Raw genomic sequence first — 14,062 nt, 5'->3', positions numbered from 1 at the left:
GAGAGAGATGTCCTACATGTCAGATAGAGAGAGAGAGAGAGATGTCCTACATGTCAGAGAGAGAGAGAGATGTCCTACATGTCAGATAGAGAGAGAGAGAGATGTCCTACATGTCAGATAGAGAGAGAGAGAGATGTCCTACATGTCAGATAGAGAGAGAGAGAGATGTCCTACATGTCAGATAGAGAGAGAGAGAGAGATGTCCTACATGTCAGATAGAGAGAGAGAGAGATGTCCTACATGTCAGATAGAGAGAGAGAGAGATGTCCTACATGTCAGATAGAGAGAGAGAGAGCGATGTCCTACATGTCAGATAGAGAGAGAGATTTCCTACATGTCAGATAGAGAGAGAGAGAGAGATGTCCTACATGTCAGATAGAGAGAGAGAGAGATGTCCTACATGTCAGATAGAGAGAGAGAGATGTCCTACATGTCAGATAGAGAGAAAGAGATGTCCTACATGTCAGATAGAGAGAGAGATGTCCTACATGTCAGAGAGAGAGAGAGAGAGATGTCCTACATGTCAGAAAGAGAGAGAGAGATGTCCTACATGTCAGATAGAGAGAGAGAGATGTCCTACATGTCAGATAGAGAGAGAGAGAGATGTCCTACATGTCAGATAGAGAGAGAGAGAGAGATGTCCTACATGTCAGAGAGAGAGAGAGAGAGATGTCCTACATGTCAGATAGAGAGAGAGAGAGATGTCCTACATGTCAGATAGAGAGAGAGAGAGATGTCCTACATGTCAGATAGAGAGAGAGAGAGATGTCCTACATGTCAGATAGAGAGAGAGAGAGAGAGATGTCCTACATGTCAGATAGAGAGAGAGAGAGAGATGTCCTACATGTCAGATAGAGAGAGAGAGAGATGTCCTACATGTCAGATAGAGAGAGAGAGAGCGATGTCCTACATGTCAGATAGAGAGAGAGAGAGATTTCCTACATGTCAGATAGAGAGAGAGATGTCCTACATGTCAGATAGAGAGAGAGAGAGAGATGTCCTACATGTCAGATAGAGAGAGAGAGAGAGAGATGTCCTACATGTCAGATAGAGAGAAAGAGATGTCCTACATGTCAGATAGAGAGAGAGAGAGAGAGATGTAATACATGTCAGATAGAGAGAGAGATGTCCTACATGTCAGATAGAGAGAGAGAGAGATGTCCTACATGTCAGATAGAGAGAGAGAGAGAGATGTCCTACATGTCAGAGAGAGAGAGAGAGAGAGATGTCCTACATGTCAGATAGAGAGAGAGAGAGAGATGTCCTACATGTCAGATAGAGAGAGAGATGTCCTACATGTCAGAGAGAGAGAGAGAGATGTCCTACATGTCAGATAGAGAGAGAGATGTCCTACATGTCAGATAGAGAGAGAGAGATGTCCTACATGTCAGATAGAGAGAGAGTGAGATGTCCTACATGTCAGATAGAGAGAGAGAGAGATGTCCTACATGTCAGATAGAGAGAGAGAGAGATGTCCTACATGTCAGATAGAGAGAGAGAGAGATGTCCTACATGTCAGATAGAGAGAGAGATGTCCTACATGTCAGATTGAGAGAGAGAGAGATGTCCTACATGTCAGATAGAGAGAGATGTCCTACATGTGAGATAGAGAGAGAGAGAGATGTCCTACATGTCAGATAGAGAGAGAGAGAGAGATGTCCTACATGTCAGATAGAGAGAGAGAGATGTCCTACATGTCAGATAGAGAGAGAGAGAGAGAGATGTCCTACATGTCAGATAGAGAGAGAGATGTCCTACATGTCAGATAGAGAGAGAGAGATGTCCTACATGTCAGATAGAGAGAGAGAGATGTCCTACATGTCAGATAGAGAGAGAGAGATGTACTACATGTCAGATAGAGCGAGAGAGAGAGATGTCCTACATGTCAGATAGAGAGAGAGATGTCCTACATGTCAGATAGAGAGAGAGAGAGATGTCCTACATGTCAGATAGAGGGAGAGAGAGATGTCCTACATGTCAGATAGAGAGAGAGAGAGATGTCCTACATGTCAGATAGAGAGAGAGAGAGATGTCCTACATGTCAGATAGAGAGAGAGATGTCCTACATGTCAGAGAGAGAGAGAGAGAGATGTCCTACATGTCAGATAGAGAGAGAGAGATGTCCTACATGTCAGATAGAGAGAGAGAGATGTCCTACATGTCAGATAGAGAGAGAGAGATGTCCTACATGTCAGATAGAGAGAGAGAGAGATGTCCTACATGTCAGATAGAGAGAGAGAGAGAGATGTCCTACATGTCAGATAGAGAGAGAGAGAGAGATGTCCTACATGTCAGATAGAGAGAGAGAGAGATGTCCTACATGTCAGCTAGAGAGAGAGAGAGATGTCCTACATGTCAGATAGAGAGAGAGAGAGATGTCCTACATGTCAGATAGAGAGAGAGAGAGATGTCCTACATGTCAGATAGAGAGAGAGAGAGATGTCCTACATGTCAGATAGAGAGAGAGATGTCCTACATGTCAGATAGAGAGAGAGAGAGAGATGTCCTACATGTCAGATAGAGAGAGAGAGAGAGATGTCCTACATGTCAGATAGAGAGAGAGATGTCCTACATGTCAGATAGAGAGAGAGATGTCCTACATGTCAGATAGAGAGAGAGAGATGTCCTACATGTCAGATAGAGAGAGAGAGAGATGTCCTACATGTCAGAGAGAGAGAGAGAGAGAGAGAGATGTCCTACATATCAGATAGAGAGAGAGAGAGAGATGTCCTACATGTCAGATAGAGAGAGAGAGATGTCCTACATGTCAGATAGAGAGAGAGAGGTGTCCTACATGTCAGATAGAGAGAGAGAGAGATGTCCTACATGTCAGATAGAGAGAGATGTCCTACATGTCAGATAGAGAGAGAGAGAGATGTCCTACATGTCAGATAGAGAGAGAGAGATGTGCTACATGTCAGATAGAGAGAGAGAGATGTCCTACATGTCAGATAGATAGAGAGAGAGATGTCCTACATGTCAGATAGAGAGAGAGAGAGATGCCCTACATGTCAGATAGAGCGAGAGAGATGTCCTACATGTCAGATAGATAGAGAGAGAGATGTCCTACATGTCAGATTGAGAGAGAGAGAGATGTCCTACATGTCAGATAGATAGAGAGAGAGATGTCCTACATGTCAGAGAGAGAGAGAGATGTCCTACATGTCAGATAGAGAGAGAGAGAGATGTCCTACATGTTAGATAGAGAGAGAGATGTCCTACATGTCAGATAGAGAGAGAGAAAGAGAGTGATGTCCTACATGTCAGATAGAGAGAGAGAGAGAGAGGGATGTCCTACATGTCAGATAGAGAGAGAGAGATGTCCTACATGTCAGATAGAGAGAGAGAGAGATGTCCTACATGTCAGATAGATAGAGAGAGAGATGTCCTACATGTCAGAGAGAGAGAGAGAGAGAGATGTCCTACATGTCAGATAGAGAGAGAGATGTCCTACATGTCAGATAGAGAGAGATATGTCCTACATGTCAGATAGAGAGAGAGATGTCCTACATGTCAGATAGAGATAGAGAGAGAGATGTCCTACATGTCAGATATATTAATGTATTGTTTAGCCTCGCCTCCAGGCTTCTTTTTCTAATATCAGTATTGAATGTAGTGTCAATAAGCTTGTCCCCTACAAACATTACTCTTACTAACTGACTCTTTGATTGGTTAGAATTTAGGTAGCTCAAGAAGAGATGTACAGCCATGATTTGTAAGAACCAACGCTGGAGAAGAGAAGCAGGTACGGGGAGTTGAACATTAAATAAGGAACAGACGCCCTCAGAATCCGGTATGCAACGACAAACTAACATTATTCCTGAAGCAGGGAACAGATATTTGGAACAGACAGATATAGGGGAGGATATGGCACAGGTGATTGAGTCCAGGTGAGTCCAATAATCGCTGATGCGCGTGACGGGGGAAGGCAGGTGTGTGTAATGATGGTGGCAGGAGTGTTTAATGCTGGGGAGCCTGGTGCCTTCGAGGGCCAGAGGGGGGGAGCGGGAGCAGGCGTGGCATGATTAGACAGTGCAATCTGTAATATCTTGTAATATCTTACCTATGTCTACTGAGCCATTGTACTGTTGATTTTATGTATTATATGTAATGAATGATTGCTTTCTGTTAAATCTCAATGAGATCACCTGGATACACACAATAAATAAAAGAGGGGTCTGCTGAATGTTATTATGGAGTCAGTTGAATGTTCTTTCTGGTTAGACCTACACTGAACTGTGATGGTGATGTATAGATTGATAGACAGAATGTACATGTTACCTCTAGTGTGATCTCTCTCTAACTTCTCTGCCAGATCATCCAGATTCCTCCTCCTCAGGATCTTCAGTGTGTTCCTCACAGCTCTCTCAGGGCCGTAACTCTTCATCATCTGATCCACTGTGTCCTGTCTGTCAGTGTTCTCCAGCTGACTCTCTGGGATGAGAGGAAAGTCAGGCAGCTGGACCGTAGTCAGGTTAGACTGAAACGTCTTCAGCTGTTCTTCAGTGAGCTCCTTCAGAGTGGTCAGCAGCAGAGCTGGAACATCCAACATGGAGGGTCTCTAAAATAACAAAGATGATAAGATATAAGAGAATAGAAATACTGACTACTGATTTAAAGAACATGAACATCGCCACACACAACGTGGTACAGGAATATACTCCGATGTTTTGAAATGAACTGACTATGACAGTGAGTACAGGTGATGTAACATATGAGGTAGAACTGTAGAACTGACTATGACAGTGAGTACAGGTGATGTAACATATGAGGGTAGAACTGACTATGACAGTGAGTACAGGTGATGTAACATATGAGGGTAGAACTGTAGAACTGACTATGACAGTGAGTACAGGTGATGTAACATATGAGGGTAGAACTGACTATGACAGTGAGTACAGGTGATGTAACATATGAGGGTAGAACTGACTATGACAGTGAGTACAGGTGATGGAACATATGAGGTAGAACTGTAGAACTGTCTATGACAGTGAGTACAGGTGATGTAACATATGAGGGTAGAACTGTAGAACTGACTATGACAGTGAGTACAGGTGATGTAACATATGAGGGTAGAACTGACTATGACAGTGAGTACAGGTGATGTAACATATGAGGGTAGAACTGACTATGACAGTGAGTACAGGTGATGGAACATATGAGGTAGAACTGTAGAACTGACTATGACAGTGAGTACAGGTGATGTAACATATGAGGTAGAACTGTAGAACTGACTATGACAGTGAGTACAGGTGATGTAACATATGAGGTAGAACTGTAGAACTGACTATGACAGTGAGTACAGGTGATGTAACATATGAGGTAGAACTGACTATGACAGTGAGTACAGGTGATGTAACATATGAGGTAGAACTGACTATGACAGTGAGTACAGGTGTTTTAACATATGAGGTAGAACTGTAGAACTGACTATGACAGTGAGTACAGGTGTTTTAACATATGAGGTAGAACTGTAGAACTGACTATGACAGTGAGTACAGATGATGTAACATATGAGGTAGAACTGTAGAACTGACTATGACAATGAGTACAGGTGATGTAACATATGAGGGTAGAACTGACTATGACAGTGAGTACAGGTGATGTAACATATGAGGGTAGAACTGACTATGACAGTGAGTACAGGTGATGTAACATATGAGGGTAGAACTGACTATGACAGTGAGTACAGGTGATGTAACATATGAGGGTAGAACTGACTATGACAGTGAGTACAGGTGATGTAACATATGAGGGTAGAACTGACTATGACAGTGAGTACAGGTGATGTAACATATGAGGGTAGAACTGACTATGACAGTGAGTACAGGTGATGTAACATATGAGGGTAGAACTGTAGAACTGTCTATGACAGTGAGTACAGGTGATGTAACATATGAGGGTAGAACTGTAGAACTGACTATGACAGTGAGTACAGGTGATGTAACATATGAGGGTGGAACTGACTATGACAGTGAGTACAGGTGATGTAACATTGAGGGTAGAACTGACTATGACAGTGAGTACAGGTGATGTAACATATGATGGTAGAACTGTAGAACTGACTATGACAGTGAGTACAGGTGATGTAACATATGATGGTAGAACTGTAGAACTGACTATGACAGTGAGTACAGGTGATGTAACATATGATGGTAGAACTGTAGAACTGACTATGACAGTGAGTACAGGTGTTTTAACATATGAGGGTAGAACTGACTATGACAGTGAGTACAGGTGATGTAACATATGATGGTAGAACTGTAGAACTGACTATGACAGTGAGTACAGGTGATGTAACATATGAGGGTAGAACTGACTATGACAGTGAGTACAGGTGATGTAACATATGAGGGTAGAACTGACTATGACAGTGAGTACAGGTGATGTAACATATGAGGGTAGAACTGACTATGACAGTGAGTACAGGTGATGTAACATATGAGGGTAGAACTGACTATGACAGTGAGTACAGGTGATGTAACATATGAGGGTAGAACTGACTATGACAGTGAGTACAGGTGATGTAACATATGAGGGTAGAACTGTAGAACTGTCTATGACAGTGAGTACAGGTGATGTAACATATGAGGGTAGAACTGTAGAACTGACTATGACAGTGAGTACAGGTGATGTAACATATGAGGGTGGAACTGACTATGACAGTGAGTACAGGTGATGTAACATTGAGGGTAGAACTGACTATGACAGTGAGTACAGGTGATGTAACATATGATGGTAGAACTGTAGAACTGACTATGACAGTGAGTACAGGTGATGTAACATATGATGGTAGAACTGTAGAACTGACTATGACAGTGAGTACAGGTGTTTTAACATATGAGGGTAGAACTGACTATGACAGTGAGTACAGGTGATGTAACATATGATGGTAGAACTGTAGAACTGACTATGACAGTGAGTACAGGTGATGTAACATATGAGGGTAGAACTGACTATGACAGTGAGTACAGGTGATGTAACATATGAGGGTAGAACTGTAGAACTGACTATGACAGTGAGTACAGGTGATGTAACATATGAGGGTAGAACTGACTATGACAGTGAGTACAGGTGATGTAACATATGAGGGTAGAACTGTAGAACTGACTATGACAGTGAGTACAGGTGATGTAACATATGAGGGTAGAACTGACTATGACAGTGAGTACAGGTGATGTAACATATGAGGGTAGAACTGACTATGACAGTGAGTACAGGTGATGTAACATATGAGGGTAGAACTGTAGAACTCACTGTTAACTGTAGCACACACACATTTCAGACAGCATGTGGCTGTGATCTATATGTGGTTTGTCCGCAATGACATTTGACCTCTGACATGGCCACTGGTCTTACCCTCATTACTACATCCTTCTTCCTCCTTCTCCATTTATCACTGTCTGATGAGTCTCTCCGCCATGTTGTTGCTGTGGTAGATACAGGTATAGAAGAGAAGTGAAGAGAGGTAACGGTATATTTGTTGTATTACATGATCAATTATTCATTTAAATCATGTTGTCTTTTGTTTGAAGGAACGTTTGACACATTTTCTTAACAGTGTTACCTCTAGTGTGATCTCTCTCTAACTTCTCTGCTACATCATGTCGGCCTATCTCCCTCAGGATCCAGATTGTGATCACCACAGCTTCCTCAGCGTCGTCACTCTCCACCATCTGATCCACTGTGTCCTGTCTGTCAGTGTTATCCAGCTTGCTCTCTGGAATGTGAGGAATGCCAAATATCCTGCCACTAGACTGAAATTTCTTCAGCTGATCTTCAGTGAGCTCTTGCAGACTGGTCAGCAGTAGAACTGGAAAGAGAGAAACAGGGAAACAGAGGGGAAGACAGGAGGGGGATAGAGAGTTATTATGAAGTCAGTAGAATGTTATTCCTGGTTAGACCTACACTGAACTGTGATGGTGATGTATAGATTTATGTACATTGTTGTTATGTTACCTCTAGTGTAATCTCTCTCTAACTTCTCTGCCAGATCATCCAGATTCCTCCTCCTCAGGATCTTCAGTGTGTTCCTCACAGCTCTCTCAGGGCCGTATCTCTTCACCATCTGAACCACTGTGTCCTGTCTGTCAGTGTTCTCCAGCTGACTCTCTGGGATGAGAGGAAAGCCTAACATCCTGCCACTAGTCAGGTAAGACTGGAATCTCCTTAACTCATATGGGTTTATCTCCTCCAGAGTGGTCAGCAGCAGAGCTGGAACATCCAATGTTTTCTAAAACAACAAAGATAACGACAGTGAGGAAGGAATAGAAAACCTGACAACTGAAATAAAATAAAGAACCTGATTATATTCATATTGTTAAGACGTACTAGAATATTTATACTGGTCTCTCAATATCTCATATCATCATGAAATACATTACATTAGGAACTTACACACACACATGCACACACACGCACACACACGCACACATGCACACATGCACACACACTCACACACACGCACACATGCACACACACGCACACACACGCACACACGCACAAACGCACACACATTCACACACACACGCACTTACCTAGTAACCTACCTACCTTTCCCACATTCAGCATCTCCAGCCTAGAGATCACAGTCTCCAGACTACGACACTTCTCTCCAGACGGGGTCAACCTGGAAACAGGAAACAGTCACACACTGTTCTGTTCCCCTACACCACCACCACTACATGCTGTGGTCACTACACTGTTCTGTTACCCTACACCACCACCACATGCTGTGGTCACTACACTGTTCTGTTCCCCTACACCACCACTACATGCTGTGGTCACTACACTGTTCTGTTTCCCTACACCACCACTATATGCTGTGGTCACTACACTGTTCTGTTCCCCTACACCACCACTACATGCTGTGGTCACTACCCTGTTCTGTTCCCCTACACCACCACTACATGCTGTGGTCACTACACTGTTCTGTTCCCCTATACTCCTAAATAATTACAGCATCTAAACAGTGGACTGCATGTATACTGACACCATCTAAACAGTGGACAGCATGTACACTGACACCATCTAAACAGTGGACTGCATGTACACTGACACCATCTAAACAGTGGACTGCATGTACACTGACACCATCTAAACAGTGGACTGCATGTACACTGACACCATCTAAACAGTGGACTGCATGTATACTGACACCATCTAAACACTGGACAGCATGTACACTGACACCATCTAAACAGTGGACTGCATGTACACTGACACCATCTAAACAGTGGACTGCATGTACACTGACACCATCTAAACAGTGGACTGCATGTACACTGACACCATCTAAACAGTGGACTGCATGTATACTGACACCATCTAAACAGTGGACAGCATGTACACTGACACCATCTAAACAGTGGACTGCATGTACACTGACACCATCTAAACAGTGGACTGCATGTACACTGACACCATCTAAACAGTGGACTGCATGTATACTGACACCATCTAAACAGTGGACTGCATGTATACTGACACCATCTAAACAGTGGACTGCATGTACACTGACACCATCTAAACAGTGGACAGCATGTATACTGACACCATCTAAACAGTGGACTGCATGTATACTGACACCATCTAAACAGTGGACTGCATGTATACTGACACCATCTAAACAGTGGACTGCATGTACACTGACACCATCTAAACAGTGGACTGCATGTACACTGACACCATCTAAACAGTGGACTGCATGTACACTGACACCATCTAAACAGTGGACTGCATGTATACTGACACCATCTAAACAGTGGACTGCATGTACACTGACACCATCTAAACAGTGGACTGCATGTACACTGACACCATCTAAACAGTGGACTGCATGTACACTGAAACCATCTAAACAGTGGACTGCATGTACACTGACACCATCTAAACAGTGGACTGCATGTACAGTGACACCATCTAAACAGGGGACTGCATGTACACTGACACCATCTAAACAGTGGACTGCATGTACACTGACACCATCTAAACAGTGGACTGCATGTACACTGACACCATCTAAACAGTGGACTGCATGTACACTGACACCATCTAAACAGTGGACTGCATGTACACTGACACCATCTAAACAGTGGACTGCATGTACACTGACACCATCTAAACAGTGGACTGCATGTACACTGACACCATCTAAACAGTGGACTGCATGTACACTGACACCATCTAAACAGTGGACTGCATGTACAGTGACACCATCTAAACAGGGGACTGCATGTACACTGACACCATCTAAACAGTGGACTGCATGTACACTGACACCATCTAAACAGTGGACTGCATGTATACTGACACCATCTAAACAGTGGACTGCATGTACACTGACACCATCTAAACAGTGGACTGCATGTACAGTGACACCATCTAAACAGGGGACTGCATGTACACTGACACCATCTAAACAGTGGACTGCATGTACACTGACACCATCTAAACAGTGGACTGCATGTATACTGACACCATCTAAACAGGGGACTGCATGTACACTGACACCATGTGATGAATAGAAATAGACATCTGTTACAAAACACCATTAAGACTGAATAATGACATGCAGCGACTGCCATTGATTAGAGCTACATTAGTTGATGCTTCTTGATGACAAATTGACACCTGAAATGGGACTGAAACTGTCCCAGGAACATCTGGATGGTCAATTTACTAGACTAGACTACAATGTGTATTGCCATGAACTTCTGATAGGCTGAACCAGTGACCAGTGGTTTAAGCTGAAAAAATGCGCTCCTGCAACAGCTGCATAGTGTGGATCCCAGCCTATGGAATAACAGCTGCATAGTGAGGATCCCAGCCTATAGAATAACAGCTGCATAGTGTGGATCCCAGCCTATAGAATAACAGCTGCATAGTGTGGATCCCAGCCTATAGAATAACAGCTGCATAGTGAGGATCTCAGCCTATGGAATAACAGCTGCATAGTGAGGATCCCAGCCTATAGAATAACAGCTGCATAGTGTGGATCCCAGCCTATAGAATAACAGCTGCATAGTGTGGATCCCAGCCTATAGAATAACAGCTGCATAGTGAGGATCTCAGCCTATAGAATAACAGCTGCATAGTGAGGATCCCAGCCTTTAGAATAACAGCTGCATAGTGTGGATCCCAGCCTATAGAATAACAGCTGCATAGTGTGGATCCCAGCCTATAGAATAACAGCTGCATAGTGTGGATCCCAGCCTATAGAATAACAGCTGCATAGTGAGGATCCCAGCCTATGGAATAACAGCTGCATAGTGTGGATCTCAGCCTATAGAATAACAGCTGCATAGTGTGGATCCCAACCTATAGAATAACAGCTGCATAGTGTGGATCCCAGCCTATGGAATAACAGCTGCATAGTGAGGATCCCAGCCTATAGAATAACAGCTGCATAGTGAGGATCCCAGCCTTTAGAATAACAGCTGCATAGTGAGGATCCCAGCCTATAGAATAACAGCTGCATAGTGTGGATCCCAGCCTATAGAATAACAGCTGCATAGTGCGGATCCCAACCTATAGAATAAAATTGAGGCTTTTTTTCCTAAAACTTTTGATAGGCTTAAAGGGCCAATCTGTAGTTGCTACATCCATTTTTGGACTTATAAATTATAAATACAGTACCAGTCAAAAGTTTGGGCACTCCTCATTCAAGGGTTTTTCTTTATTTGTACTATTTTCTACATTGTAGAATAATAGTGAAGACATCAAAACTATGAAATAACACATATGGAATCATGTAGTAACCAAACAAAGTGTTGAACAAATCAAAATATTTGTTGTATTTGAGATTCTTCAAGTAGCGACCCTTCAAGTAGCGACCCTTTGCCCTTTGCCTTGATGACAGCCTTAACAGAGTAGACTGGCTAACTCCGTAGTTTTGGGGTCATGCTCAGGTTAAACACTTTGGCTAATCTATACTTCCATATTTCCAAGTCCTATTCTTGAAGATCAAGGGGTATAAACATTATTGGAATGCCTGGAATTCTGATAGACTTTGGTTTTTAATGTAAAGATATAATTTAATCGTATTATTTATTATATGAAGTGGAAAGCGATGGGTCAGAAGAAGCCTACATAACCACCACAAAGTCAAATGTAACATCCATATATGACCAGCTATGTAAACATTAACATTGATTTATCCTGCAATAGATGTCGTTCAAATGTTAACATACATTATTATCTTCTTCTAATGGCTCTTCAGGGGAAAGTAATCTAAAAGTAACGGAACGTAATCAGATTACATTACTGAGTTTGGGGGTAATCCAAAAGTTACGTTACCGACAGATAATTTGTAACTGTAACGGATCACATTTAGAAAGTAACCTTCCCAACCCTGACGGTTTATTTGAGCCAACCCATAATTCGCACCCTGGACTAATATCCTCTATATTCACTCACATTCCATAAGAGGTGATGGACGGTTCGCTGGACGTCTCTTCACTCTCCTTCCCTGCTGGCTTCTGTTCCTTCTCAGAGGCAGCTACCACCTACACACACACACACACACACACACAGTCTGTCTTGTCTGAAGTCTTCTTTTTACTGAGGACCACACCAGGTTAGGGTCTAGGCGTGTAATAAAACTTAATGGATGAGAGAGTCATTGTTGAGAACACTAGTTCTTGACAACATCACTTGATTGTAAATCGCAACAGTTTACCAGTTAATTAACGTTGCAAAGTAAATTATAAACGAGTTCTGCTTTCTTCACTCGTTCGAATGACGTGCCAAGTACTAGCTATGAATTAATATGATATTACTGCGTTATGAATTCATAGCAAGATTAGAATATATAGTTCGTAGGCCTACATTAATGTCTATTACATCACATGTTATTGCATTTCATCATGTAAATCACTATTTCCGTTACTTTGATCGAGTCAATCTCGCACTTCCATGTTGCTGTAAATCAAATATGAAACGGATACAATGTAGCCTACTTAACTGTATCAACAACCTTTTTCAGGGACGTTTACAGATAAAATAGTAACATACTAAGTTTTCCTTTCCGAACTATATTGTCTTACTTTTGATGAGTCCATTTTCAGACACTCCAGGCGCAGCCAGCCGAATGGAAAATAATGAAGCCCGATGGCAGAGCGCTACAGTTTCCTTTCGTTTTGAGCAGCCCAGCTCATCCCATGACACATCCTACCAAAGGTCTCTAGTAGTGCGTCGCCCTCTTGTGGACAAACTGACAACAAACCAAAATAGGTCTGAGAGAAAGTCAAGAGACCATGGTTAAACCATTCTAATCTAGCTGCGAAGTCGATATAACATCTCTGATTATACCCTCCTGATTCAGGGAATCCTCCAACAGTGATTTTGGGAAAACTAGGGAATTTATTAAAATATTCAGCAATTTTGCAACCCTATCTCTAGGGCCCCCTGGTGGTTCAGCAGGACATTACACTGTAATGTGGGTGAAGAGGAAGAGGAGGAGCCATGGGCATGTGATGCTGTGAGGGAGGAATGCGAGAGAGATAATAGACACAATATGACATTTGAAATGTCTTTATTCTTTTGGAACTTCTGTGAGTGTAATGTTTTCTCTGAATTTTTATTCTTTATCTACTTAACATGTGTTTCCAATGCTGAGAGAGTATATATGTATATTCATACCTGTTGTCGTGTTATCATCAGACAGGTCAATTCATATCTGTTGTCATTAATATTATTATCATCGGACAGGGCAATTGTAGAAATTTATGATAGTATAAATGTAAATGAATGAATGATGCATTTGTAGCATTTGTAGCATGAAGTGAGTTGATGACCATGTTTCTGGGGTGGATATGAATTTTGACGTGAAAATACACTGAACAGAAACATAAATGCAACATGTAAAGTGTTGCTCCCATGTTTCATGAACTGAAATAAAAGATCCCAGAAATGATCCAAACTCAGGAGTATTTCTGTCTGTAATAAAGCCCTTTTGTGGTGAAAAACTCATTCTGATTGGCTTGGCCTGGCTCCCAAGTGGGTGGGCCTATGCCCTCCCATGGCTGCGCCCCTGCCCAATTGTGAAATCCATAGATTAGAG

At 42.4% G+C, this 14,062-nt stretch overlaps 1 protein-coding gene across 2 annotated transcripts in view; it reads right to left on the bottom strand.

Annotated features, from left to right (window-relative positions):
* LOC110485388 overlaps positions 1–13,174 on the bottom strand; it is a 38,627-nt gene extending 25,453 nt beyond the window's left edge. For both annotated transcript variants that reach the window (XM_036939995.1, XM_036939996.1), the window contains exons 1-7: positions 13,047–13,174; positions 12,418–12,506; positions 8,554–8,629; positions 7,960–8,233; positions 7,568–7,813; positions 7,360–7,430; positions 4,282–4,561 (exon numbers count right to left, since the gene is read on the bottom strand). In XM_036939995.1, coding sequence (XP_036795890.1) covers positions 4,282–4,561; positions 7,360–7,430; positions 7,568–7,813; positions 7,960–8,233; positions 8,554–8,629; positions 12,418–12,506; positions 13,047–13,061 — 1,051 coding nt within the window. In that variant the 5' untranslated portion in view covers positions 13,062–13,174. The remainder of the gene's footprint in view (positions 1–4,281; positions 4,562–7,359; positions 7,431–7,567; positions 7,814–7,959; positions 8,234–8,553; positions 8,630–12,417; positions 12,507–13,046) is intronic.
* Between the last annotated feature and the right edge of the window lie 888 nt (positions 13,175–14,062).

This window comes from Oncorhynchus mykiss, chromosome 13 (genome assembly GCF_013265735.2).
Source record: "Oncorhynchus mykiss isolate Arlee chromosome 13, USDA_OmykA_1.1, whole genome shotgun sequence".
NCBI classification, from domain to species: Eukaryota; Metazoa; Chordata; class Actinopteri; order Salmoniformes; family Salmonidae; genus Oncorhynchus; species Oncorhynchus mykiss.
Note: the sequence above shows the minus strand (reverse complement) of the source record. Positions and strands in the feature narration are given on the sequence as shown.